This window comes from Bufo gargarizans, chromosome 9, assembly GCF_014858855.1.
Source record: "Bufo gargarizans isolate SCDJY-AF-19 chromosome 9, ASM1485885v1, whole genome shotgun sequence".
Classification (NCBI taxonomy): domain Eukaryota; kingdom Metazoa; phylum Chordata; class Amphibia; order Anura; family Bufonidae; genus Bufo; species Bufo gargarizans.
In genome coordinates, this window is record NC_058088.1 from 147,591,994 (window position 1) to 147,619,887 (window position 27,894).

At 42.3% G+C, this 27,894-nt stretch overlaps 1 protein-coding gene across 4 annotated transcripts in view; it reads right to left on the reverse strand.

Moving 5' to 3' along the window:
• Nucleotides 1–27,894, reverse strand: part of SHROOM4 (shroom family member 4) — a 140,797-nt gene that overhangs the window by 40,440 nt on the left and 72,463 nt on the right. For 3 of the 4 annotated variants that reach the window (XM_044306642.1, XM_044306640.1, XM_044306644.1), the window contains 3 exons: nt 26,869–27,000; nt 24,163–26,788; nt 15,940–16,004 (listed from right to left, as the gene is read on the reverse strand). In XM_044306642.1, coding sequence (XP_044162577.1) covers nt 15,940–16,004; nt 24,163–26,788; nt 26,869–27,000 — 2,823 coding nt within the window. The remainder of the gene's footprint in view (nt 1–15,939; nt 16,005–24,162; nt 26,789–26,868; nt 27,001–27,894) is intronic. The other variant, XM_044306641.1, reaches the window with a different exon arrangement.

Here is a 27,894-nt window from a genome sequence, read left to right on the forward strand (position 1 = left end):
GGTACAACTTTGGGGTCTAGCGTATGGTGAAGTAGGGTTCTGTTAAATAAATTGTTAGGTGTATAAATTGGTTTGAGCCACCAGTAAATTTACAAATTCTTCAGAGAAGATGATTTTGAAAAAATCTAGCTCAGTAAAGCCCGCACAATCTATCTGAATTCCTGAGTTGCTCACAAACTCAGGAATTTGGTGCTGATAATCGTCAGGGGGTGGGGTCCATGTGGGCTCACTCTAGGGGGCTGCCTCCTCTGCTACGCTGGGGCACTTTCTAGAGGGTCCCTCATCAGCAGATGATGATGATGAGGGGGTAAAGGAAAGTGGCATCCTCTTCTCCCTTATGGCAGACTCCGTATAGGAGGCAAGCATGGGGTATGCCTCTTTAGCTGAGTATACTTGTTGGGATGGACGGGCCATTTTTATTTTATTGGGGTGTGAAGTGTGAAATGTGTAAACCTTTATTTAGTGTGAGGGGTGTGTATGTAGTGTTTTCACACGTGTAGGGGCTTGTAATAAATTAGAAATTAAATTTAGAAGAAAACTTGTAAAAAAAAAATTGCAGTGCAAACTGAGCAGACGCAATCAGTAATGATTGGTGCTCAGTGGTTGCAAAATGGCGCGTTCGTTCAAAAAACCTAAACTCACACTAACTGAAATTCATACACACACACATTATATATATATATATATATATATATATATATATGAACACAACGCAAAAATTTACACATGCTACTGAGCACACTACTAATAGCACTCTTTAATACAGAATGCTAAGTAAAATGTCCATTGAGGGCTATAAAATAATAAAAAAATTACTTACCTAATCCACTTGATAGCACAGCCGTTATAGTCTTCTTTCTTCTTCTTGCAGGACCCGTGCTGATGTCATCGCGCACGATGACTTCAGCGCAGGTCCTTTTGCAGCTTAGGGGGGTACACAATGTGGGTTAGGGTGGCAGGCTCAGGCACTTTCAAAAACCATGGCCATTACTGATAGTTTAGAGGGTGAAAATTTATAGACTTTTTAACTGCGACTTAAAAAATTGTCGCATCTATCAGTTTTACGCCGCCCTCGCCACTTTCCCTAAAGGGGGCATGGGAAGGGTTGGGAAGTGGGCGTAAATGAAGGCAGAAATCTACGGCAGCTCAGACCTGTCATAGATACCTGTTTAGACGCATGGATTGCAGGATGATGTGCCCAATTTAGATGCGCACCTTATCATAAATTAGGCACATGCCTGTGTTAATACAGGTCCTTCAAAAAAAATTTGCAGATTGTGACAAAGTTCATTATTTTCTGTAATGTACTGATAAACATTAGACTTTCATATATTTTAGATTCATTACACACAACTGAAGTAGTTCAAGCCTTTTATTGTTTTAATATTGATGATTTGGGCATACAGCTCATGAAAACCCAAATTTCCTATCTAAAAAAATTAGCATATTTCATCCGACCAATAAAAGAAAAGTGTTTTTAATACAAAAAAAGTCAACCTTCAAATAATTATGTTCAGTTATGCACTCAATACTTGGTCGGGAATCCTTTTGCAGAAATGACTGCTTCAATGCGGCGTGGCATGGAGGCAATCAGCCTGTGGCACTGCTGAGGTGTTATGGAGGCCCAGGATGCTTCGATAGCGGCCTTAAGCTCATCCAGAGTGTTGGGTCTTGCGTCTCTCAACTTTCCTGACCTGAACCCCATAGAGAATCAGTGGGATATTGGGAAGAGAGAGTTGGCAGGCCAATTGAGCACAGTAATACCATGGTCAGTAAACCATTTACCAGTGGTTTTGGCACTGTGAGCAGGTGCCAGGTCGTGCTGAAAAATGAAATCTTCATCTCCATAAAGCTTTTCAGCAGATGGAAGCATGAAGTGCTCCAAAATCTCCTGATAGCTAGCTGCATTGACCCTGCCCTTGATAAAACACAGTGGACCAACACCAGCAGCTGACATGGCACCCCAGACCATCACTGACTGTGGGTACTTGACACTGGACTTCAGGCATTTTGGCATTTCCCTCTCCCCAGTCTTCCTCCAGACTCTGGCACTTTGATTTCCAAATGACATGCAAAATTTGCTTTCATCCGAAAAAAGTACTTTGGACCACTGAGCAACAGTCCAGTGCTGCTTCTCTGTAGCCAGGTCAGGCGTTTCTGCCGCTGTTTCTGGTTCAAAAGTGGCTTGACCTGGGGAATGCGGCACCTGTAGCCCATTTCCTGCACACGCCTGTACACGGTGGCTCTGGATGTTTCTACTCCAGACTCAGTCCACTGCTTCCGCGGGTCCCCCAAGGTCTGGAATCGGTCCTTCTCCACAATCTTCCTCAGGGTCCGGTCACCTCTTCTCGTTGTGCAGCGTTTTCTGCCACACTTTTTCCTTCCCACAGACTTCCCACTGAGGTGCCTTGATACAGCACTCTGGGAACAGCCTATTCGTTCAGAAATGTCTTTCTGTGTCTTACCCTCTTGCTTGAGGGTGTCAACGATGGCTTTCTGGACAGCAGTCAGGTCGGCAGTCTTACCCATGATTGCGTTTTTGAGTAATGAACCAGGCTGGGAGATTTTAAAAGCCTCAGGAATCTTTTGCAGGTGTTTAGAGTTAATTAGTTGATTCAGATGATTAGGTTAATAGTTCGTTTAGAGAACCTTTTCATGATATGCTAATTTTTTTAGATAGGAATTTTGGGTTTTCATGAGCTGTATGCCAAAATCATCAATATTAAAACAATAAAAGGCTTGAACTACGGTACTTCAGTTGGTGTGTAATGAATCTAAAATATATGAAAGTCTAATGTTTATCAGTACATTACAGAAAATAATGAACTTTATCACAATATGCAATTTTTTTGAGAAGGACCTGTATATTGGCCTAGTCCATTTACCTTGTATTGGCTGTTTCTGTAGCAATTTTATTGGGCTTTATTTAATCTGTCCTCAATTAGTTGTGATGTATTGTTATATGTAATTTTTAATAAAGGATATATTTTTATTATATTGAGTATCTCTTATTCCATGGGGTTATTGGCATTTCTGTATAAGTTGTTAGGCTAGACCTCTTTTTTCTATGCATGGTTACACCTTGAGGTATTATTGGTAATCATGTATTTTTGATCTGTCATTTCTAAATGGTTAAAAATAAAATAAAACTATATAAATTAATCGTAGAATTCGGCAATATAACCAAAATCGCCTAATATTCAGTCTCCGTTCAAACTGTGTTTCAGAGCTCTTGGCACTGAGAAGAGTACCATTTATTTTTTTAGTTTATCGGATATGCCATTTTTTTTAAATAAATTTACATTTTAAAATAAAAAGATCCCCAAAGAAATGAATAGCGGAGTGTTCAGAGAATCAAATTTTAAAGGGCATCTGTCAGATTTGTACCTATGAAACAGGCTTGACAATACCCCATAGATTCCCTTTGGCTTTAGGTCAGGCGATTTTGCTGGCCAACCAAGCACAGTGAACCAGATACTGGTACTTTTGGCCGTGTGGGGAGGTGCCAGGTCCTGCTGGAAAATGAAATCAGCATCTTAATAAAGCTTGTCAGCAGAGGGAAGCATGGATTGCTCTAAAATTTCCTGGTAGATCTCTGTGCTGACTTTGGACCTGATATAACACAGTGGACCAACACCAGCAGATGACATGGCTCCCCAAACCATCACTGACTGTGGAAACTTCACACTGGACCTCAAGCAACTTTGATTGTGTGCACTCTTCCTCCAGACTCTGGAACCTGTATTTCCAAATGGAATACAAAATGTACTCAGGACTCTGGATCACTGTGCAACAGTCCATTTCTTTTTCTCCTTAGCCGAGATAAGACGCTTCTGACATTGTCTGAGCGTCATGAGTGGCTTGTCATAAGGAATGTGACAGTTGTAACCCATGTCCTGGATTTGTCTGTATGTGGTGGCTGTTGAAGCAATGACTCCAACCACAGTCCACTCCTTGTGTGGTTGTCCCTGTTGCTTGTCCACCTTTTTCTACCACACTCTTTCCTACCACTCAACTTTGCATTAATATGCTTGGATCCAGCACTCTGAACAGCCAGCTTCTTTAGCAATGACCTTTTCTGGCTTATCCTCTTTGTGGAGGATGTCAATAACTATCTTCTGGACAACTGTCAAGTCAGCATTAATTGAGTACCCTACTAAACCAGACTGAGGGACCATTTAAAGGCTAAGAAAACCTTTGCAGATGTTTTGTGTAGATTAGCTGATTGGAGTGTGACATCTTGAGTCTACAATATTCAACTTTTTCACAATATTCTAATTTTGGGTTTTCATTAGCTGTAATCCATAATCATCAACATTAAAATAATTAAATGCTTGAAAAAGATAACTCTGTGTGTAAGTGAATCTATATGAGTTTTAATTTTTGAAATGAATTACTGAAATAAATGAACTTTTCCATGATATTCGAATTGATTCACTAGTACACTAGTATGTGTTTGCAATAAAAAGAAAATAAAGAAAATAAAAACTGTCACAACTCTCGGTTTTATACCGCCCTCGCAATTTACTTAAAAGCCAGCTGCCCTGACAAATTTATTTTCATTTACGCCAGAAAGCACTTATGTACCGTATTTCTTTCAAGAAATGTAAATCTAGTTTTACATTTCATGCAAAAAGTACAGTACCGTATTTTTCGCCCCATAAGACGCACTTTTCCCCCCAAAAGAATCGGGGGGAAATGCCCCTGCGTCTTATGGGGCGAATGCTGACAATTTAACATCGCTGGATGCGATGTAGCGTGAGCGGGGGCCGGGGGAGGGACTGGGAGGAGGAGCTGGGGGCCGGGAATAGCGGCGGGGCGGTGCAATCAATGTACTATAGCCCCGCCCCGCCGCTCCGGTATACTAATATTAAATGTCTTATTCGATTAAAATGTATTATATATGCCCCCTCACTCCTATATTGCTAATCGTACCTTAAATCCTATTCCTAGGTGCTGTAATGCAGGCTGGGCGGGCGGCAGCGTAACTCCTTGATGTCACGTGCCTGCGCCGCCTACTTTATGAATGAAGCAGGCGGCGCAGGCAAGTGACGTGCCGGCCGCCCGGCCTGCATTACAGCACCTAGGAAAAGGATTTAAGGTTCGATTAGCAATATAGGAGTGAGGGGGCATATCTAATACAATTTAATTGAATAAGACATTTAATATTAGTATACAGGCGGCGGCGGCGGGGGGGGGGGGGGGAGCTATTGGATGATCGAGCTGATCCGTGGATGGCACAGTTAAGGGGGGGGGGGTCTGTGGATGCCACTGTTATGGGCTGGGGGGCTGTGGATGGCACTGTTATGGGGTGGGGGGTCTGTGGATGGCACATATGTAACAGTGCCACCCACAGATCCCCCCTGTAACAGTGCCATCCACAGATCCCCCCTGTAACAGTGCCATCCACAGATCCCCCCCTGTAACAGTGTGTCAGTCATCCACAGATCCCCCCCATAACAGTGTCCGTCATCCACAGATCCCCCCATAACAGTGTCCGTCATCCACAGATCCCCCATAAGTGTCCGTCATCCACAGATCCCCCCATAACAGTGTCCGTCATCCAAAGATCCCCCCATAACAGTGTCCGTCATCCAAAGATCCCCCCATAACAGTGTCCTGTCATCCACAGATCCCCCCCATAACAGTGTCCGTCATCCACAGATCCCCCCATAACAGTGTCCGTCATCCACAGATCCCCCCCATAACAGTGTCCGTCATCCACAGATCCCCCCCATAACAGTGTCCGTCATCCACAGATCCCCCCCATAACAGTGTCCGTCATCCACAGATCCCCCCCATAACAGTGTCCGTCATCCACAGATCCCCCCATAACAGTGTCCTTCACAGATCCCCAGTAATAGTGCCACCCACAGACCACCATTAGTTCCAAACCCACCAAAAGCACACCTTTTGGTTAAAAATAATTTTTTTCTTATTTTCTTCCCCAAAAACCTAGGTGCGTCTTATGGGCCGGTGCGTCCTATAGGGCGAAAAATACGGTATATACTGACACTGTCTGAATTATAGTATTTACGATTGTAACATGTAATGGAACAGGTCAAAAGAAAAAAGCCCTTTGGCTGTACTTAACACCTCAAGGACCAGGCCGTTTTTGGGAAACTTGACATGTGTCACTTTATGTGGTGATAACTTCGGAATTCTTTTACATATCCAAACAGTACTGAGACTGTTTTCTCATGATACATTGTACTTCATGAAGGTGAAAATTTTTTGTTGATATAATTCACCTTTATTTATTAAAAAAATCCAAAATTTACAGAAAATTTTGAAAACTTAGCAATTTCCTGAATTTCTATGCTTTTAAGGCAAATAGTGATACATCATAAGAGAGTTACTACCTTACTTTCTTGATATGTCCACTTTCATGTTCGCATCATTTTGTAAATGTAATTTAATTTTTTAGGATCTAATAAAGCTTAGGCTACTTTCACACCTGCAAACGCTTCTATCCGTTCAGAACGGATCCGTTTTCATTATTGATTAAAAAAAAAGCTGCGTTTTGGTGTCCGCCTGACGATGGGGAGCTAAACAGATCCGTCTTGACTTACATTGAAAGTCAATTGGGGACGGATCCCTTTTTTAATTGCACCATATTGTGTCAGTGAAAACAGATCCGTCCCCATTGACTTACATTGTAAGTCAGGACGGATCTGTTTGGTTCCACATCGCCAGGCGGACACCAAAACGCTGCAAGCTGCGCTTTAGTGTCCGCCTCAAAAGCGGAACGGAGACCAAACGCAGCCAAATTGATGCATTCTGAATGGATCCTTATCCTAATCCGTTTAGAACCACTTGTGAGAGCCCTGAAACGGATCTCACAGGTGGACCCAGAAACTCCAGTGTGAAAATAGCCTTAGAAATGTAGAAGCAAATATTGAAATTTTTAAGAACATTTCTGAAACCCACTTTTTAAGGACCACTTCAGTTATGAATTCACTTTGTGGGGCTTACATAGTGGAAACACGTTATTCAAAACAGATTTTACAAACTTTGTTAACCCTGTAGGTGTTCCACAAGAATTAAAGGAGAAAAGAGATTACATTTTTAAAGGGCTTCTGTCACCCCACAAAAGTCTTTTTTTTTTGGCTAGTTACATTCCTTATAGTGCGATATAGGAGAATATAATGTTGTTACTTACTTTCATGCGGCCGTTTCTTGAGAAAACAAAGTTTTATAATATGCAAATCCGGTCTCTACCAGCAAGTAGGGCGTCTACTTGCTGGTAGCCGCAGCAGAAAACCGCCCCCTCGTCGTGTTGATTGACGGGGCCAGCCGTGATCTCCTCCTCCGGCCGGCCCTGTCAGTATTTCAAAAATCGCGCGCCTCTGTTCATTCGGCGCAGGCGCTCTGAGGTGAGGAGGCTAGTCTCCTCAGAACTCCCTCAGTGCGCCTGCGCCGATGACGTCTTCTCTTTCGGTGATGTCATCGCTCACCCCCAGAGGAAGGCATCCGCCGAAACGTGCGTCGGGGTTACGTGGCTCTCCTGAGGTGTACATCTCCACATTTATGGGTATGTAGACATGCTACATTGTTGTGGACTTTGAGGGATGTGCCTATTGGCTCTAGGTGCTCAGCTATACCCACTTGGGTTATCCACAGGTGGATGTTTACTGTGCACCTGAGCCAGTTTTGCATGTATTTGGAGGTTTAAGTTGTCACCATAGCTGCAATTGTGGTATCTGACCATTTGATATGGTGACTTCTTATGCACTTGCACTTTAACTTTGTATGTATTTGGAGGTTTAAGCTGTCACCATAGCTACAATTGTGGTATTTGACCATTGATATAGTGACTTCCTATGCACTTGCACTTTAACCTTCTGTTGGCTGTTATATGGTCCCATAACTTGGAACCATCAGACATCCATATGTCGCAGTGTCATCTGCAACCACTTTTTTGATATGGTGTTTTGCCACTCAGTATTTGCACTTTTGCATTTTTATATCTGTGGTTGCAGTTATACATACAGAAATCAGTGAGGCATTGTACTCCTTTTCTCTACCGCCTTTTGTACATTGCATACTCCTAAACCCCTCCCCCCCATGTCTCATTTGTGTTGACATACCTCCTCAGATGTAGCCATTTTTTATCTGTTGTCTCATGTCTCGTTTTTATGTATCATTAATTCAATAAAGGATTTATTTTTCATGATATACCCGTTTAATCTCAGTTTATTCTTGTTGGTTGGTGTATTTATGTACACTGAGTGGGTTTTTACTTACTCTTTCCGGGTTTATTCAACATAGTATATTTAATTATTGTTTATGTGTATGTCTATGTTTTGTGTAACCTACTTGTAATAATGTTCATGCACAAGCCTGAGAGATCTGTACACCAGACGTCACTGTGCTGGCCACGCCCCCTGCACTTCCGCTGCTGCTTTTTGCTCTCCCCCAGGATTCTTAACCCCTCCAGCTGCACAGACTCAGGGCTGAAGTGTTTACTGTGTAGCTGCAGGCAGAGAGGAGATAAATGCTGAGCACAGGAGCTGAAAGAGAAGTTCTGCAGAGCTTTGCAGGTAGGGGGAAGATCCTGTGTGTATTGGCAGTGTCATTGTACAGCTAGGACTTGTAGTTCTACATATACAACATGCTGCTAAGTCTCCCAGCAGGCAGACATGTCACTCAGGGCAGTACTTGTATTCACTCCCTTAGCAGTGTCATTATACAGCTGGGACTTGTAGTCCTACACATACAACATGTTGCTGATTCTCCCAGCAGGCAGACATGTCACTCAGGGCAATACTTGTATTCACTCCCTTAGCAGTGTCATTATACAGCTGGGACGTGTAGTTCTACACATACAACCTGCTGCAGAGTCTCCCAGCAGGCAGACATGTCACTCAGGGCAGTACTTGTATTCACTCCCTTAGCAGTGTCATTATACAGCTGGGACTTGTAGTCCTACACATACAACATGTTGCTGATTCTCCCAGCAGGCAGACATGTCACTCAGGGCAATACTTGTATTCACTCCCTTAGCAGTGTCATTATACAGCTGGGACTTGTAGTTCTACACATACAACATGCTGCAGAGTCTCCCAGCAGGCAGACATGTCACTCAGGGCAGCACTTGTATTCACTCCCTTAGCAGTGTCATTATACAGCTGGGACTTGTAGTCCTACACATACAACATGCTGCTGAGTCTCCCAGCAGGCAGACATGTCACTCAGGGCAGCACTTGTATTCACTCCCTTAGCAGTATCATTATACAGCTGGGACGTGTAGTTCTACACATACAACATGCTGCTGAGTCTCCCAGCAGGCAGACATGTCACTCAGGGCAGCACTTGTATTCACTCCGTTAGCAGTGTCATTGTACAGCTAGGACTTGTAGTCCTACACATACAACATGCTGCTAAGTCTCACAGCATAAGAGAGAGAGAGAGAAAGTGTGAAGGTCAGACCGATCTGTTGGAAAGGGGTTCCACTAGATCTGAAAGACTTGAGGCGCCTCGGGTTTATAGGAGTGGAAATGGAGAGAAGGTTGGGTGTTGAATACTAAAGGCTGCTCCGGGTATAGTCAGGTCGACAAGATGTCTGCCTGTAGAGAATACAGTAGTGAGCCAAGTAAGGGGACTGGTGGGTAGAGATACCCTTCAGATCTCGCCTATTTGGAATATACCCTTTTGAGCGCCAATAGTGGTTGATTGTTACTGATTGGTATTTGGGCTTTGTGTTGGTATGAGGAGCAAGTTTTTTTGGATGTAGGGGTGTGTATATATGTCTCGAGCTGTGAGATAAAAGCACATATATGTTTATGCATATATAAACGCGTATAAAAACCTGCAAAAAAGGTCAAAAGATTGTATCTATATAAAAGTCTAAAACATTTTCACATGGGTAGGATTACTGCAAACTGTCTCAGGTGCCTAAGAGACTGTGCTCTGCAGCATCGTGCGCTGTATGGTATGGTACAGTACGTAAATCAATGGGTTAAAAATCTGTGTCCAAGGATACCATTATACATATATTTAAAATAACATATATATAATATAAAAATAAAAAATAATATAAGGGGCAGAGATTATTTTTATTGCAAGTAAACAAAGGGCCAGAAGAGAACCAGGGAAATTAGGAAATAGACATTTTTTTGCCTAAAACTTGCTTAGCTCAGTTATATAAATTGCTGACCATCAGATTTACAGTGCTATATCTTTTTCCATAACTTGGACAACCCTTTTAAAGGTGTATTCCCATCTCAGACAATGGGGGCATGTCCACTTCTGGGACCCGCACCTACATCGAGAACGGATCCCTGAAAGTTGTGGAGGGTGCACTGCGCATACGCAGCCACCCTCGATTCACTTCTATAGAAATAGAATAGCCATGTAAGTATGGTGTGCTCCCATTCAGTTCTATGAGAGAGAACACTTGGCAGTGGCTGGGTTTTCCACCGTTCTCAGTGCAAGTGCGGGACCTATCAGACAATGGGGGCATATCCTAGCGATATGCCCCCAATGTCTGAGATGGGAATATCCCTTTAAAGGCTATGTACACCTTTTGGAGGCAATTTTTTGCATTTCACTCATTTTGTGCTAAAAATAAAAAAAATTCTATTGGTCTTTTTTTTAAAATATTGAGCTGTTCTGTCACAAAGGGTTAAAGGGGTTGTCCGGGTTCAGTGCTGAACCCAGACATATCCCCTTCTATTGTAATACAAGCTAGGGCCCCTTAGTGTCAGTGACCTCACTAGGAACATTGCTAGGCTGAAGCCTCCGCCTAGCAGTGTAAGCTTGCCCTGCACTATACATGAAATTCTCAGAGGCTCATCTCAGACGGGCTGCCTGGGTAAAGAAGGGGATCTGAACCCAGACAACCCTTTTAACGGTCTATGTTGTCTTAGTAAATTAGAGATAAGGGCTATTAGATTATGTCACAAAGTGAAAGTAAAAAGTATGATTCACACAGCTAAACACTTATTTAAGTCACATTCTTAGGCCTCATGCACACGGCCGTTGTTTTGGTCCGTATCCGAGCCACAGTTTTGGCGGCTCGGATGCAGACCTATTCACTTCAATGGGGCCTCAAAAGATGCGGACTGGAGTTCCGTGGTCCGCAAAAAATATATAAACTGACCTATTTTTGTCCGTGCTTTGTGGACAAGAATAGGCAGCTATATTAACGGCTATCCGAGCCATTCTGCAAATTGCGTAACACACACGGACGCCATCCACGTTTTGGTGATCCGCGGTTTGCGGACTGCAAAACACACAACGGTCGTGTGCATGAGGCCTTATCAGTAACATAAGAACTGAGCTATAATAAGTGTTTATAATGTCAGAGAGCACAGATAAAGCCCATCAGTGAGCTGGCTGATGGAAAAGAGAGAAGATGTTGATCCCTCTATTAGAGCATCTCAGCTCTGTACAGAAAAAAAAAAGGAATCAATACTTGCAATACAGACCAGTTAAAAAAATGAGGCACTAATAAAAATTTCCCCCCAAAGTTGTACATAGCCTTTAAGTTTTTTATGCACTAAATGCTCAACATTTAAACATCCCTTCATGAAATGGACAGTTATACCTAAAGTGTCATTTTCCCAGTAAGTTAAAAAACAAATGTGATATTTTCTCAGACTGTGCCGGTTCTCATCCCATTATAGCTAAAGTGACTCATGGAAATGTTGCTTTCCGCTCAAAAGGGAGGTGAAGGGTATTTGAGACAGTTACACCCTTTCACAGGAACTGCAATTCAAAGGACTAAATCCTAAAGCAAAAACAATTTATGGGAGTCTGACAATGAGGTTTACATTTGCAAATGCTCCATCGTATAATGGCTTGAAATGTGTCTACCATTAACCCCTACTGATGCAATACAAGTTTTCCATTCTTGCCTCTGCATTTCAGCATACTTAAAAAAAAAAAAAAAAAAACATTATTGGCTGTATGAGTCTTTGTTTTATGTAGATTTTTTTTTTCTATATACTGTGCAAACATATCAATTGTTTATTTAACCACTTCCAAACCAGGTCATTTACCCCCATTCTTGACCAAGCCTAATTTAGCAAATCTGACGTCACTTTATGTGGTAATAACTTTGGAATGATTTTACTTATCCAGGCCATTGTACTGCATATTAGTAGTAAATTTGCATCAATATATTTTACCTTTATTTACCAAAATTTTGGAAAAATTCACTATTTTCTAAATTTTAATTTCTCTGCTTGTAAGACAGACAGTGATACCTCATAAAATAGTTATTAATATTCACCATACCTCGGCATCATTTTGGTAATGCTAGTTTATATTATTTTTAGGTTTTCACTGGTCCTGACATTACCATATAAATATCTGGCAGGGTAGGGCATACTGAAGGCACCTGAGCTGTCCAATCGCAGTGAGGAGCGTCAGCCAGCGAGAAGGTGACCTTTTTTCCTCTCTCTCGCTGTGATACTCTCCGCTGCGATTGGACTGCTCACAGCCAGGGAGAAGGAGACGCCCCGAGAGAAACACGGCCGTCTCCTCCTCCCTGTAGTGATAGTATGGATTTACATACCAGGCGGGAAACCAGAACGGGGGGCACAGCGGGCTACCTGAGCAGCGCATAGAAAAAATAAGCGATATCAGAGGTCATCAGTATGCCCTACTCTGCCAGCTATTTATATGGTAATGTCAGGGCCGGTGAAAGGTCCTCTTTAAGGACCAATTTAGTTTTGAGGTCTCTTTGAGGAGCTTACATAATAGAAACCACCCATAAATTACCCCATTTTAGAAACTATACCCCTCAAACTATTCAAAACTGATTCTAAAAATGTAGTTAAAGGGGTTGTCCTGGTTCAGAGCTGAACCCGGACATACCCTTATTTTCACCCTGGCAGCCCCCCTGAGCCTAGCATCGGAGCATCTCATGCTCCGATGCGCTCCCGTGCCCTGCGCTAAACCGCGGGCTCTTGTTTTCAATAACACACTGCCAGGCGGTAACTTCTGCCCGGCAGTGTGTTCGGCGACGTCACCGGCTCTGAGGCGTGGGCTTTAGCTCTGCCCTAGCCGTTTTACTGGCTAGGGCCGAGCTAAATCCCGCCCATCAGTGCCGGTGACGTCACCGGGGTTCCTGTCAGCCCCATGGAGAGCCCCGGTACATCACCGGAACTCCTAAAAATGCCTTTGCCCTGTGCGATTTAGCGCAGGGCAAAGGAGAGCATCAGAACATGAACTGCTCCGATGCTCCTGTCGGGGGGGGGGGGGCTGCCAGGGTGAAAATGGAGGGATGTCCGGATATTTAGATTAAAGCAAAATGGAGGTGAAATTAAAAAATGTAATTTTTTTTTTTCAGTTTTATCAGTATAATTCATTTTTTCCCCAGTAAGGCTACTTTCACACCTGCGTTCAGGTGTCCGCTCGTGAGCTCCGTTTGAAGGGGCTCACAAGCGGCCCTGAACGCAGCCGTCTGGCCCTAATGCATTCTCAGTGGAGGCGGATCCACTGAGAATGCATCCGCCTGCCAGCGCTCAGCCTCCGCTCCGCTCAGTGAGCGGACACCTGAACGCTGCAAGCAGCGTTCGGGTGTCCGTCTGGCCGTGCGGAGGCGAGCGGATCTGTTCCGACTTATAATGGAAGTCAATGGGGACGGATCCGCTTGAAGATGACACCATATGGCTCAATCTTCAAGCGGATCCGTCCCCCATTGACTTTCAATGTAAAGTCTGAACGGATCCGCTTAGGCTACTTTCACACTTAGAAAATTTTTCTAAGTTATAATGCAGACGGATCCATTCTGAACGGAGCCACCGTCTGCATTAATATGGATCCGATCGAACGCTAGTGTGAAAGTAGCCTAAGGCTGATTTTACACTTCCATTATATGGTTATTTAAAACAGTTAGGGCCCATGCACACAACCGTGGTTTTTGGCCACATCCAATCTGCATTTTTTGCAGATCAGATGCTGACCCTTCCACTTCAATGGGGCCATAAAAGATGTGGACAGTACACCGTGTGCTGTCCACATCCGTATGTCTGTTCCACGACCATTTAAAAAAAAAAATATATATATATAGAGCATGTCCTATTCTTGTCCGTTTTGCGGACAAGGATGGGACATTTGTGAAGAAGTGAAAAAAAAAAATGTATGCATGCTATCAGACGGTATCTGTGTTTTGCGGATCCACAATCTGTGGACCGCAAAACAGGCTATGGTCATGTGCCCCTTTTGTGAACCAAAACCAGTAGTGGAGACTTGGTATGATAAAAAGATTTGCACCTGCACCTAGAAGTCAATATAAACAGAGCAGAGCAATGGGAGAGGCTGAAAGGGAGAAGCTCAGGAGTGTCATTAAATTTATTAAAATTGGGCAATGAAAATGAATTTTTTCCCCCCATTATTATGCTGTTTTAGCTCAAAATTTGTTATTTTTCACAAGGGGTAATCGGAAAAAAGCCCCCTAAGGTTTCTCCTGAGTATGACATCTTCCTATATGTGGTCATTAGGAAACTAGAATTTAATGTGTAACAGATGATGCAGAGTGAGAATTGCAAATTTTCCATAATTATGCCAATTCAGTGCACAATATGTTATGATATTAAATGCATAATGCACAGAGAGGTGATCACAGGAGATGATGAGGGTGATGGTGCGAGTTGATCACGGTGGAGTGGTCTCAGGATGCAGTGATCAAAAGGTAGTAGGCAGAATAGTTTTTTTTTGCCTGTGTCATTTGACACAATGATTTGTTAACATGGCACCATAAGTTTATGGAAGTTAGCATTAATTAACTACCTTTCCGCTGTACCGTAAATGTAAGTACAGCGCAGAACAGAAAGGAGCTGACAGATATAGACCAACCCCATAAAAAACACAGAAACCAAAAGTTTTGAGACTGACAGATTTTGGTTTTTACAAGCTCCGCTGCTTCAGTGTTTTTATGTTTTTTGCATTTCATTTTTTTTTTTTTACTTTTATTGACAAATGCATCAAAGTTTATGCAAAGACAATATTTACATTGTTAGCTAGTGTTTGTAGATTAGGAGTTGCCCTCCATTGGACGTCTCATAACTTTTGGCCACAGCTGTAGACTGAAAAAGAGGATTACAGCTACACCAGGCATGCTCAACCTGCGGCCCTCCAGCTGTTGTAAAACTACAACTCCCACAATGCCCTGCTGTAGGCTGTTTGGGCAGGCTGGGAGTTGTAGTGTTGCAACAGCTGGAGGGCTGCAGGTTGAGCATGTCTGAGCTACACTATACTGCCCTCACTAAGGCACTAATTTCAGCGGTCTGGCAGTAGAATAGAGAGTCTGCAATCCAAAGGATCATAGGCAAATCACAGGATTTATTCCAGTAGTATATTAATGTTTTCAGCAATAATCAGATACCTAGATGTCGCTCCGGATAAGGAAACTGTGACAAGTATGAAGTAGGCTTAAGGCCCAGGCCCCAGTCCCTAGTACGTGTCTGTCTAGCCATGTGCACCCATGTCATCCTGAGCTTCCTCTTAAGCCTACTTTAAGTCCATACTTTTCCTAGTTCCCCTATCCAGATATCTGAAGAAGAAGGCTTGTTGGTGAAAACATTACTATACTACTGGAATATTGTTAGTCCCTCTATTCGACTGTTTTCCCTGCCCTAGGACCCATCTCTAGCATCCTCAGGACTAGGATAGTATGCCATTAAACTGCGCCAGCGCTGGGAGGGTGAGGAGCCCTCGGAAGATGACTGACAGAACAGCAAAAGCAAGCCACCCCTCCTCGTCCAGAGACATAGACCACCAACAGTGCTAAAGGTCCTAAATCATTTCAGTCATAATAAATATGTGCAGCTGAGGGAAAAGCTCATTTTAGCAAGTAACAATGTGCTTCAATTCTAAACGTGAACAAAAAAAGAATGGTTTTTATTATTTCTCTTAAATAATTTATACAAATAAAAGATTTTTACTGATAATTTGTATTTCAGTTCTTTCAAGACACAAAGATCTCACCTCACGGACTGGCTGCATTTCCTGTTGATTTTCTGCTGCTCGCTCCACTCCTTCATCGATGTATCCTGTTTTCAACATTCCATGGCACAATGAAGAAAAACAGAAAGGAAATTCAGCCAAAACAAAGACTTTAAGTCAAGCCATGTTGTATCCCTTTCCTGACTGCTAAATTCTGAAGGATTTGCATCATCTGCCATGAATATACTAACAGACTATGCAGAAAGAAAATATTCCATGCGAGCGGTGGCCTAGTGTAATTACAAGTACTCGCTCCACTCACGGGTAGTGTAATGAAGCAGCGCTAATCGGCGGGGGTGCCAGGTGTTAGACCCCTGCCAATCAGATAGGTCATCAATATATACGCCTGCACAACCCTGTTAACGCCCTAAAGGGAATCTGTCACCTGCGACCTCCCTATCATACTGGGATCACATAGCTAAAACACTATTTTTTGTTTTTTAGTTGATCCACACCTCTGTGCCCTAGTTATTACACTGTTAGTATACAAATTAGGCATTTGGTGCAACGAGGACACCACCATTGGTCATTCCACCCAAAGTCCTCTTCTCTTTGTGGCCAGTCCCTCGCTGTTGCTTTGATTGGGGGGTACAGGTAGTGGCAAAGCAGCAAGGGAGGGGCTGACCACAAAAATGAGAGGAGCTTGGGTGAACTGGGCAATGGTGATGCTGGTGACAGACTGTCTTTAACCCCTTAAGGACAAAGCCTATTTTGGCCTTAAAGGGGTTTTGCCACTTCAGCAAATCGCATTTACTATGCAGAGAAAGTTTCCATGGTTACGACCACCCTGCAGTCCAGCAGCATGGCCGTGCTGTACATTATAGAAAAAAAGTACCAGCCTACGTGAGCCTCCACAGTCCAGCCACCAGAGAGGCTTGCATATTTTCTTATAGTGTGCAAGCGTGGCCACTGATGGATTGCAGGGTGGTCGTAACCATGGAAACGAGCAGAGTATAATGTGATGAAAAAAATAAATCCAGCCAGCAAAGGAAGCAATATGGATAACAACAATACATTAGTAAGTGGCTTGTTTTAAGTTTCTCTACGTGATAAATGGATACGGACAGCACACATATAATGTTCGTGTTTTATCCACATTTTTTTGCGGCCCCATAGAAATGAACGGGTCTGCATTTGATCTGTAAAAAATGCTAACCGAACATACGTTTGTGTGCATGAGGCCTAAGTGTGTATACATATGTACATAGCTCTCAGTCACTGATAGTTGACCGGGGGCAGTCCTAAAGGGTTGTCTCACTTCAGTAAGCTGGATTTATGTAGAGAAAGATAATACAAGGCACTTACTGATGTATTGTTATTATCCATATTGTCTCCTTTGCTGGCTGGATCCATTTTCCATCACATCATATACTGCTTGTATCCATGGTTACAACCACCCTGCAATCCAGCAGTGGCCACTCTTGCACACTATAAAAAAAAAAAAAAAAAAAAAAAAAAAAAAAAGGCCAGCCTCTCTGGTGGCCAGACCGTGGAGGCTCACGTAGGCTGGTGCTTTTTTCTATAGTGTACAGCACGGCCATGCTGCTGGACTGCAGGGTGGTCGTAACCATGGAAACTTTCTCTGCATAGTAAATTTGCTGAAGCGGCAAAACCCTTTAAGGATGAAGCCCTATTTCAAATTTGACATGTGTGACTTTATGTCGTAATGCTTCTACATATCCAAGTGATTCTGACACAGTTTTTTCATGCTATATTGTACTTTACGTTAGTTTGGGTTTCTATGATTTGTGTTTTTATCTTAAAAAAAAAAAAATAGCAATTTTCTAAATTTTGAAAATGTATATTATACATTATAAACCCCCGTAAGTCACCTAATTTAAAAAAATGCACCCCTTAAAGCAGGGATGCTCAACCTGCGGCCCTCCAGCTGTTGTAAAACTACAATTCCCACCATGTCCTGCTGTAGGCTGATAGCTGTATGCTGTCCGAGCATGCTGGAAGTTGTAGTTTTGCTAAATCTGGAGGGCCGAAGGTTAGGCATGCCTGCCATAAAGTATTCAAAATGGCATAAAAGAAGTTTTTTCAAGGGAATTAATGTAAAATAAAAGTGACATTTATATGTTAATTTTTTTGTGCAGATTTTAAATTTTAAGCCCTTTTTTTTTGAAACACAGCAGGTTAACAAATGGAACCAATACTCAATGTTACCCTGGTTCTACTTTTTTTTTAAATTTTTTTTTTATATCCCGTATGTGGCCCAAAAGTGCTACTTGACTGAAATTGAAGGAACACCTTGTATTGTACTGTATTTTGGGTTTCCAGGGGCCTTGTGGTGCTAAAACATAAGAAACAAAACCAAAAGGGCCCCCATCTTGTAAACTGCACATCTCAAGGAATTGATATAAGGGTTCAATGGTCATTTTTGCCCCCACAGGCGTTTCACAGAATTTATTACAATTGGGGCAAGAAAATCAAACATTGCATATTAACAATAATAGCTATATTTTTTAATCATTTTTACAAGGGCTAACAGGAGAAAAAAGCACCCCAAAATTGTTATGCCATTTCTCCCGAGTATGGCAATACCCCATATGTGGTCATAACCTGCTGTTTTGGCACACAGCAAAGCTCAGAAGGGAAGGAGGTCAATTTGGCTTTTAAAAACCTTTATTTTACTAGACTGGGTTTGGGTGCCATTTTGAAACACCCCTGATGTAACATAGTACATAAGGCCGAAAAAAGACATTTGTCCATCCAGTTCGGCCTGTATCAGTATAGTGGAAACTTCAAGAAATAAGCCCATTTTTGAGAGTACAACCCCAAGGAATTCAGATAGGGGTTGTAGTGATGGTTTTGACACCACAGGGGTTTCACTGAATTTATTAATATTGGACCATGAAAATGAAAAAAAAAAAATAGTTTTTTTAATAGCTCCTTGGGGCTAATGAGTACAGAAATACTCCATAATGGCAGCGCTTTGAAGGGAAATGGGGGATGAAATGGATTTTAAGAGCCCTTTTTTTTTTTTTACTGAGCTGTGTGAAGGGTGGTTTTTTTTGCAGGACAATCTGTACTTTTTTGCCAAGTTTGCTTTTTGCTAGATGGGCAAACATTGAAATTCGGTCTGTGTTTTTTATTTTTATCTTTTTATGAGGTTCCCAGTGTTAGAAAAAAGTATGGCAGCACAACATTACTCAAACAAACAATAAAACTGGGAAATAGGAATTATTCTAAATTAAAAGTGCTATTCCTACTATAAATGAAAAAAAAAACTAGAAGCTCTTTGCGCACATTTTTGATCAAATGTGTGATGGGCCCATCTACCAGGCGTCAAGGTGGCTTCTACAGATTGGTCCCTAACAGAACTGCCTCTCCTGGGCTTGACTAAGCCTACAATTTTGCTTCGGCATGTTCGTTTTTCCTCCTCGCCTTCCAAGAGACAAACTTTTTAAATTTTCCACTCAGCAATATCAGGGCTCATTTTTTAGTGGAACAGGTTCTATATTTTACGGGACCATTTAATTTACCATATCCTGTATTAGATAGCAGGAAAAAATACTTTGTGTGGTGAGTACAGCAATACCACATTAGTATTGTTTCGAATATGTTTTGCTACATTAAAAAAGTTAAAACTAAAAAAAAAATATCGTTTTGCATCTCCATATCCTGACAGCTCCATATAACTACTAAACACATGGTATGTCATATGGTTTTAAAGGGGCCAGCAACCTGCCCCACTCAGCTGAGGACTCTTACCTGCTCCCCGCTGCTGCGGTCCTCCATCTTCTGGTCCCCACATGGTTTTCTCCCAGAGCTGCGTAAGCATGGTCGCATGCTCCGCTGCAACCCATGACAGGCATCAGCAGTGACGTGCTGCTTCTGGCCACGTCACCGATGAAGCAAGCATATGAGTATGCCCATGCAGCGCCAGAAATAAGAAGGACCGAAATGGCAGGGAGAAAGTATAAATCCTTAGCTTAGTGGGGCAGGGTGCTGACACTTAATAAAATGACATTATTACCAGACAACACCTTTAAAAAGTTAATAAGCTTTCCTCAAAATGGGCATTTAGGTTATACATGTCTGGTGGGGGTCCCTGCAGAAGCAGTCATTCTCTATAACTGGGAATTTTGAATGGAGCAGCAGTAGAGCATGTGCGACGCTGCCCCATTCAAAGTGAATAGGATAGACAGAGAAGTACAGCACACGACTATGATTATCATTTTACGGAGGTGGGGCACCCAGCAATCAAATATTTGTCCACCATCACTTGTGTCCATTGCCGGAAAAGTATAAGGAGTTCCTATAATAGTTTTAGTAACACAAGATCTCCCACAGTGGGCCGCATGTACATATGTTTGTAGACAAATGGTAGAGCAGTTGCCCATTGTAACCAAGCAGTTCACTACTTTTATTTCATAGCTTCTCCATAGAGGATTCATAATTGCTGCATTGAGGAAGGTGTTGGAGACCCCGTGCTCAATGCAACATGCCTCTTTTGTCTGATATCTGCCATAGGGGAACAGTCTGCAGTGGGGTCCTTCATGCAAAATTGTTAGAGGACATCAGCAGCTTCAGATGATTTTCTCTTAACATGTTTGGGGTGTTACAGATGTGGCAAGATTATTTTTTATTTTATAAAAATAGATTTTTTTTTTTTTTAAGGTAATTTTTCTTGTTAAAACTTTTTACAACATTACTTATCCCCCCATGAGGACTTATGAGTGCATTTGATGGCAGAGATGGGAATTAACCATCCGGGGAGGTGGAGTTACAGAAATGATTGGAGCTTTGCTCTAACTCCCAAAGAAGTAGGAGCTACAAAAACAGCATACCGCAGCAAGCTACAATGTTTCCATAAATCGGGAGTTACAGAAAGTGTAGCTTGGTTTGCTGTATTGTTTGCACAGTTCCCATTTACTGCTATGGGAGTTATGGAAGCAGAGGAGTACCAGATTCGTGGCCACCCCTCGCGGGCACTTAGGCCTCACCCACTATTTGCGGTCCCCAATGCACGGGCACTATCCGTGCGGCTGCTGCATCGGATCCAGACCCGTTCAACTTGAATGGGTCAGTGATCCGTCTGCACCTCTAAAAAAAATAGAAGTTTGATTTTTTTGCGGTACGGAGGCACGGAGAGAAACTCTTCCGTGGGGTTCCATGCCTCCGCCCGGAGACCCATTGAATGGATTGCGGACCCATTCAAGTGTTGGCACTGATTGTACAGTTTCAAAGGGTGTAACAAAACAACCGCAACTGTGAACATCCAGTTATCAATGTAGTTATATATTTATAGTAGGAATTGCAAAAGAATTTCACCAAGAGTTATAAAAAACATGTTGTAGGGACCCAAGGGCCAGTACGTCACCACTGCTGCAGAATTGATCCAGGTGAATGGTCCTGGGAATCAGCCATTATAGTTACAACACAGTTGATAATTCTACTGTTTTGATCCCAATAAAGGCGACACTGGACACAGTAACCCCAAATTTCATTGTGATAAGTGTCGCCAAATGGTTTGACCAGAGACCGGTGTATGCAATGTGCGGTGCCACCTGTGTCTAGATGGTGGACAATGAAACAGAGCTGCCCATGCTTGTTGGTGGATAGAATGATCATCTCTACTTGTGGAAAATGCTTGATGTTTGTGTGCACCCTCACGTAACCACTGCTCCCAACACCTCCTAGCAGCTAGATCTGAATGCCCTAGGTGGCAATTAATTTGCCCAAATGATCATCCTGCTTCTCTCAGTCCAATGATGCGCCCCATCTCAAAATCTGTGAACTGGGCAAAATGTCTTCAAGTGTGTTGTAGAGGCATATCTAGCAGTCAGCGCTCTCTCACCATGAGGTATACTACCCAAAAGTAGCCTCTGAGTAACTTTTTGTAGGGCATTGGGGGAATTACTTAAGAGCCCTTTACACGGGCCGACAATTGAACAGATTTTCGCTAACGAGTGTTACTAGCGATGAACTCGCGGTGTAAATGCACCATCGATTACCCGATAAATGAGCAAAACACTCGGTCACCGGGTAATTGGATCTTTTGTGCAGTGCAATATATCATTGTTTCCCAGTGGCAGATCGTGCTGTGTATTAGCAATCGCTTCTCCCCATACTCTGGAGAATATGTAAATGCAGAGGTCTCCTCCGCTAGAGATCAGCAGATTGTCAACAATCTGCTAGATCTCAGTCTCGTGGAAAGGGACCTTTACATGTCTTATGGCAAGACCTAGTATCCAATCAGACCACACCTGGAATTCACAGATTTGCCTGACACAGAAAATGCAGGGTTTTGCAGCAATCCAACATTTCTATCTGGGAGCGTTATTTAAATTTTTTTGTCAAGGAGTTTAATAGACTTCCTCATCCGCTCTACCATATACCCAGATTATTTGAGAGGACAACACCTTCCGTTTTACATAACTAGAGAACATTTTTAGGTTATTTTTACTTTATCTGGCATCGTGTCTCTGTGTCCCACTCTTTTGCTGGTCAGTGTAAGATCGGAGGGGGTCTGACTCCTGGCACCCCCACCAATCAGCAGTTTGAAGAGAAGGCAGCACTCGTATGCTCTATTTATCTGCTTGCCGCAGAAATTGCAGTGGTGAGCAGGTGTAATTAGAAGTATGGCGTCTCCATTCACTTTAGTATTCACTTGAACAGACAGCGCCGTGAGTGAATGGGGATGCCATACTTGTAATTACACCTACTCTCCGCTGCAATTGCTGTGGCGTACAGGTAAACAAAGCAGAGAGGTCAGCACTCAGGTGCAGGGAGTCGGACCCCCATTGATCTGATATTGATGACCTATCCCTTTAAACCCTGTTTGCAGTGCTAAAAAAAGAAGGAAATCAGCACAGGAAGTATAATACATGGAGTTACTTAAAAATATATCCAGAAAGCCATCCATCCATCTTTGGGGAAAAGGCATAGAATATTCATATACAGACTGTTAATATGAGATTAAAAACATGTTTGATAGGGTCCCTTTAAGTCCTAAACTCCATTATTCACTTACCCTACAAAGCTGTAAGCATAACAGAGACTGCCTAGGGCTCAAGATACATGACACAGGAAGGTCTGTGAGATACTACACATGTACTGTTAGAAAACAACTTCTAAGGCCTCTTTCACACTTGCGTTGTCCGGATCCGGCGTGTACTCCACTTGCCGGAATTACACGCCGGATCCGGAAAAACACAAGTGAACTGAAAGCATTTGAAGACGGATCCGTCTTCAAAATGCGTTCAGTGTTAATATGGCAGCCAGGACGCTATTAAAGTCCTGGTTGCCATAGTAGTAGTGGGGAGCGGGGGAGCGGTATACTTACAGTCCGCGCGGCTCCCGGGCGCTCCAGAATGACGTCAGAGCGCCCCATGCGCATGGATGACGTGCCATGCGATCACGGATCCGGCAATGCGCCGAAACAACGTTTAGCTTAAGGCCGGATCCGGATTAATGCCTTTCAATGGGCATTAAGTCCGGATCCGGCCTTGCGGCAAGTGTTCAGGATTTTTGGCCGGACCAAAAAGCGCAGCATACTGCGGTATCTTCTCCGGCCAAAAAACGTTCCGTTCCGGAACTGAAGACATCCTGATGCATCCTGAACGGATTTCACTCTATTCAGAATGCATTAGGATAAAACTGATCAGGATTCTTCCGGCATAGAGCCCCGACGACGGAACTCTATGCCGGAAGACAAGAACGCAGGTGTGAAAGAGCCCTAAGACAAGCTGATCATGCCACTAATATTTAACTTTAAATCTACCAGAAGCTTGGGCAAACAATAAAACATGCACACTTCTGTAAGCAATTACACCCCCAAATCAAAATGCTGTAAATAAGGACATTAAATGGATTGTTTGACATAATTAAAGTTCTTGGAAATGCCCATGAATGCTCTAACATAAAAAAACAAGGTATATTTACCTCCATCTCCATTTTCTGCACGGTCAGTCCGATCCTCCTGCCAATGCCCGTTTACAAACCGCAGTTTTGACCAGCTGATATACGGCATTTGACCGCTGCATCCAATCACTGTCCTCAGGGGTATATCATTGATGATTGGGATTGGCTGCAGCAGTCAAGTGCTGTAATACTGCATGCCACTTACTGCTACAGTGGCAGGAGGAGAAGACCGGTGGCAGAGGTAAGTTTATTATCACTTTTTATTTTAGACTATTCTGGGGGCATGTCTGAGATTTTTATTTTTATTTCACATATTAAATTAGAATTTCTTACCTGTAACGTGGGTCTCCTCATATGCCATTGGTCAACATGAAGAGGGCCACTGTCCTCCAATAAATTATACTGAGTAGGACACATGTAATCTGAACATTTTGTCCATGGATGATGGTGGTGTTGGTAAAGATGTTGACAATGACAAATGTGATGGGTCACAGGTGTGTTTCTTTTAAGTAAGGCAGGGCACAATTCATTTGCACAAAATGCACATGCTCTGTAGCCATACGTCAAAGAGGATAGATAAGGAGTACAGTGTTTTCCTTGACTGCAACACATCGGAGGGTCTACTCTATGATCCATACAATAATCATAATGAGGTAAACCACTGTCTTTTCTTTTAGGGGAGGCAGTATAATATGTATGGTCTGCAGAATGCCTCCTAAGATCTGAAGCCATCGTCTGAGGAGGAAGATTATCTGGTATAATAGGACGAAAGTTTTTGTTTTGTTTATCATTCACAGTGGACGGTCTTTTGCTTACATCTTCAAAAAACTTCCTTCGATCTGCAAATGGCATTAAGATATTTTCAGTACTTATTCTTGATATCGGAGAAACAATTTCTTCCACATTTATTCCATTTAGCTTCTGTCCAAAATTTTGTCCTATAGAAGGAGGAGTCTGAAGTTTGTGATCAGGAGACCATGTGCATTTGGCACCACTATTTTGATTATATTGAGAGACATGGTTGTTAACTTCTGAAAACTGCTGCTGAGATGCCAGGTGGGCTGCAGAAGAAAACTCATCAGTTTTTTTTACTTCAAGAATCTTTTTCTCTTGCCCTAAATTTGTGTGGTAACTAATTTTTCGCGGATTATTTATACGGCAGGTCATGTCCACATAGTTATGTTTATCAAGAGTTTCAGCTGGAGGTTGATTGTCACATGAGTTTTTTAAAGTATCAGCACTGCAAACTTCTGCGATCTGTTTTTGTTCTATACCTGAGGAATCTCTGCACTCTACTGGTATTTTCAGGGTACCTATGCTGATTTCATCTTCAGTTTTCCACATGTTTGGACTACTGGACTTACTGGTTGAAAATGGTGCCCATTCATTCAGGAAGCTTTCAGGTTTAGGTGCCATGTATGTAGCCTGTTGAAAGTCTCTTGTTGAGTAAGAAAAATCCTGTTCTGGGTTTTGATGATCGATTTCACTTTTTCTTTTAAAGAGAGATTCTTGGGGATGTGTATCTAAAGCATTTGACTTCCACCACTCGTTGTAGGTTTTGTTTAGAGAAGGCACTAGCAATCTTGAGTGTTCTTTTATTGATAGTATGCTTTCTGTACTAATCGGATTGGTAGTTTCATTATTATTATCTATCAATTCACTCTCTAGTTTTTTCTGGCTACTGTTAGCATCACTACACTTTTCAGCATTAATTCTTTTAATTTCTAAAATAAGTGCTTTGTTTTTAGGTGGTGGTGGGGGAGGAGGATGGTGGGGAATCAACTCCGAATGAATTTCAAATGCATTATCATTCTCCTCAACAGACTCTTCACCAGATAAAGGAACTATAGAATCTTTACTCTTCTGAAGTTGAGCTTTTCGTCTCTGTATTTCATTTCGTAAGTTTGTAGCAAAGCGGTCACTTTTTCTTCGCATTTGTGCTGAACGATGTCGAGATGAACCAGGTTTTTTATTTGGTCCCACTTTTTCTTCCTGTGCAGATGCATCTTGTGTTGACATATTAACTGAGAACTGTGAACTAGGAGCATCCATTGCCTCATTTGCCACTCTAGCTGATATGTCTGAAGAGGAAAACAAATGTGCACCACCCATATCTGAGGGTTGCTCTGTACTCGGATGTTGTGAAATTTCAGAATCATTGTTAGCACAACACTTATATCTTTTCTCATTTTCTTTGCATTTATCTTTAGGATAGTGGCAGTCTTTTTGTTCATTGCAATGGTTAGGCTGCCTCTCATCATCCTTTGCAAATGTGTTGATTTGATAGATTTTATCATTCTTTGAGCTCAACATATAATACTGGTCAGATGACAAGTTCTCCTTAATATGTACAGTACAAGGTCTATTTGTGCAGTGACAAAAATCTTTTTCAGAACTGCTAAACTGGCCAGCTTCTGAGGGCCAAATTCCAGGCTTATCAAATGAGTCACTAGGAGCTGAAGCCCTTCTATCATGATTGCAAAATTGATTTTTGTTTTCTCTCAAGCTATCCCTGCGTATAGGTGGTTGAGGTGGAGAATTTACGTTGTCCAAATTATGTGCATCACAGGGATATAAAGATATTTTTTGAAAATGTCCATTTAATGATTGCCCAGAAACATCCACCTGTGAGTCTACAGCACCTTGTCCTGTTTGGAGGTATCGACCATCTTCTTGTTTATTTGAGCCAAGAGAGCAGTTGGCAGGAGATGACTCATCCACGGTTGCTGATAATGTATAATCAGAGATGTTAGAGCTTGTAGAGAAGGAGCTATAGGCGGAATCCCTTTTGTTTTGATACATGACTGGGTCTAGTGGAGAACGTGTTCCTTCATAATAATTCTGGCCAGGCTGATCAAGACTTTCCATGCTGCCTATCGAACTGCTTTTGTCTGTGCTACAGTGTCGTGAAAGAATATTCCACTGTAGAGGATGTTCGCTGTAACAAAAACCAACAGCACTAGATGTTTAGTCCTTATTAGCTATGCATACTCACTAATCATCAAGCATCTGAGGTTTCCCAGAAGCACATAAACTCACCAAATTTCACTGCCAGAGTGCCAGGACAAACTGAAAGCATTTGATGGGCACTGCATACTCGCAACATCTGGGTGGACCTCGGAAAGCTTGGCCACATGCCATGAATGGGGCCTGATGAGTAAAACACCCCTCCTAAAAAACAAAGATAGAATGAGGAGGTTATTATATATTTTTTTTCTCCACTGTATTCAATGAGGAAAATAAACTCAGATCAAATGCAGAATGTGAAAGTAAATTCTGACGCAGGAAGTAGTACAACAGTGACTTAAAAAAAGACTAAAATAGACAAATTGCCAGGACCAGATGGCATACCCCCCCCCGTATCCTAAGAGAATTAAGTAATGTGATAGCCAGACCCTTATTACTGATATTTACAGACTCTATACTGACAGGGAGTGCTCCACAGGATTGGCGCATTGCAAATATGGTACCAATATTCAAAAAGGGTGCAAAAACAGAGCCCGGAAACTATAGGCCGGTAAGTTTAACATCTGTTGTGGGTAAACTGTTTGAAGGTTTTCTAAGAGATGCCATCTTGGAGGATCTCAATGAAAACAAGCAAATAACATTATATCAGCATGGCTTCATGAGGGATGAGGGATCGGTCATGTCAAACTAATTTAATCAGTTTCTATGAGGAGGTAAGTTCTAGACTTGACAGTGGTGAATCAATGGATGTCGTATATCTGGACTTCTCCAAAGCATTTGACACTGTACCACATAAAAGGTTAGTATATAAAATGAGAATGCTCGGACTGGGAGAAAATGTCTGTATGTGGGTAAGTAACTGGCTCAGTGATAGAAAACAGAGGGTGGTTATTAATGGTACACACTCAGATTGGGTCACTGTCACTAGTGGGGTACCTCACGGGTCAGTATTGGGCCCTATTCTCTTCAATATATTTATTAATGATCTTGTAGAAGGCTTGCATAGTACATACTAAATGGTAACACACTGGGTAACACTGACATGGAAAAGGACATAGGAATTTTATTAAACAGCAAACTAAGCAGAAAAAACTGTGT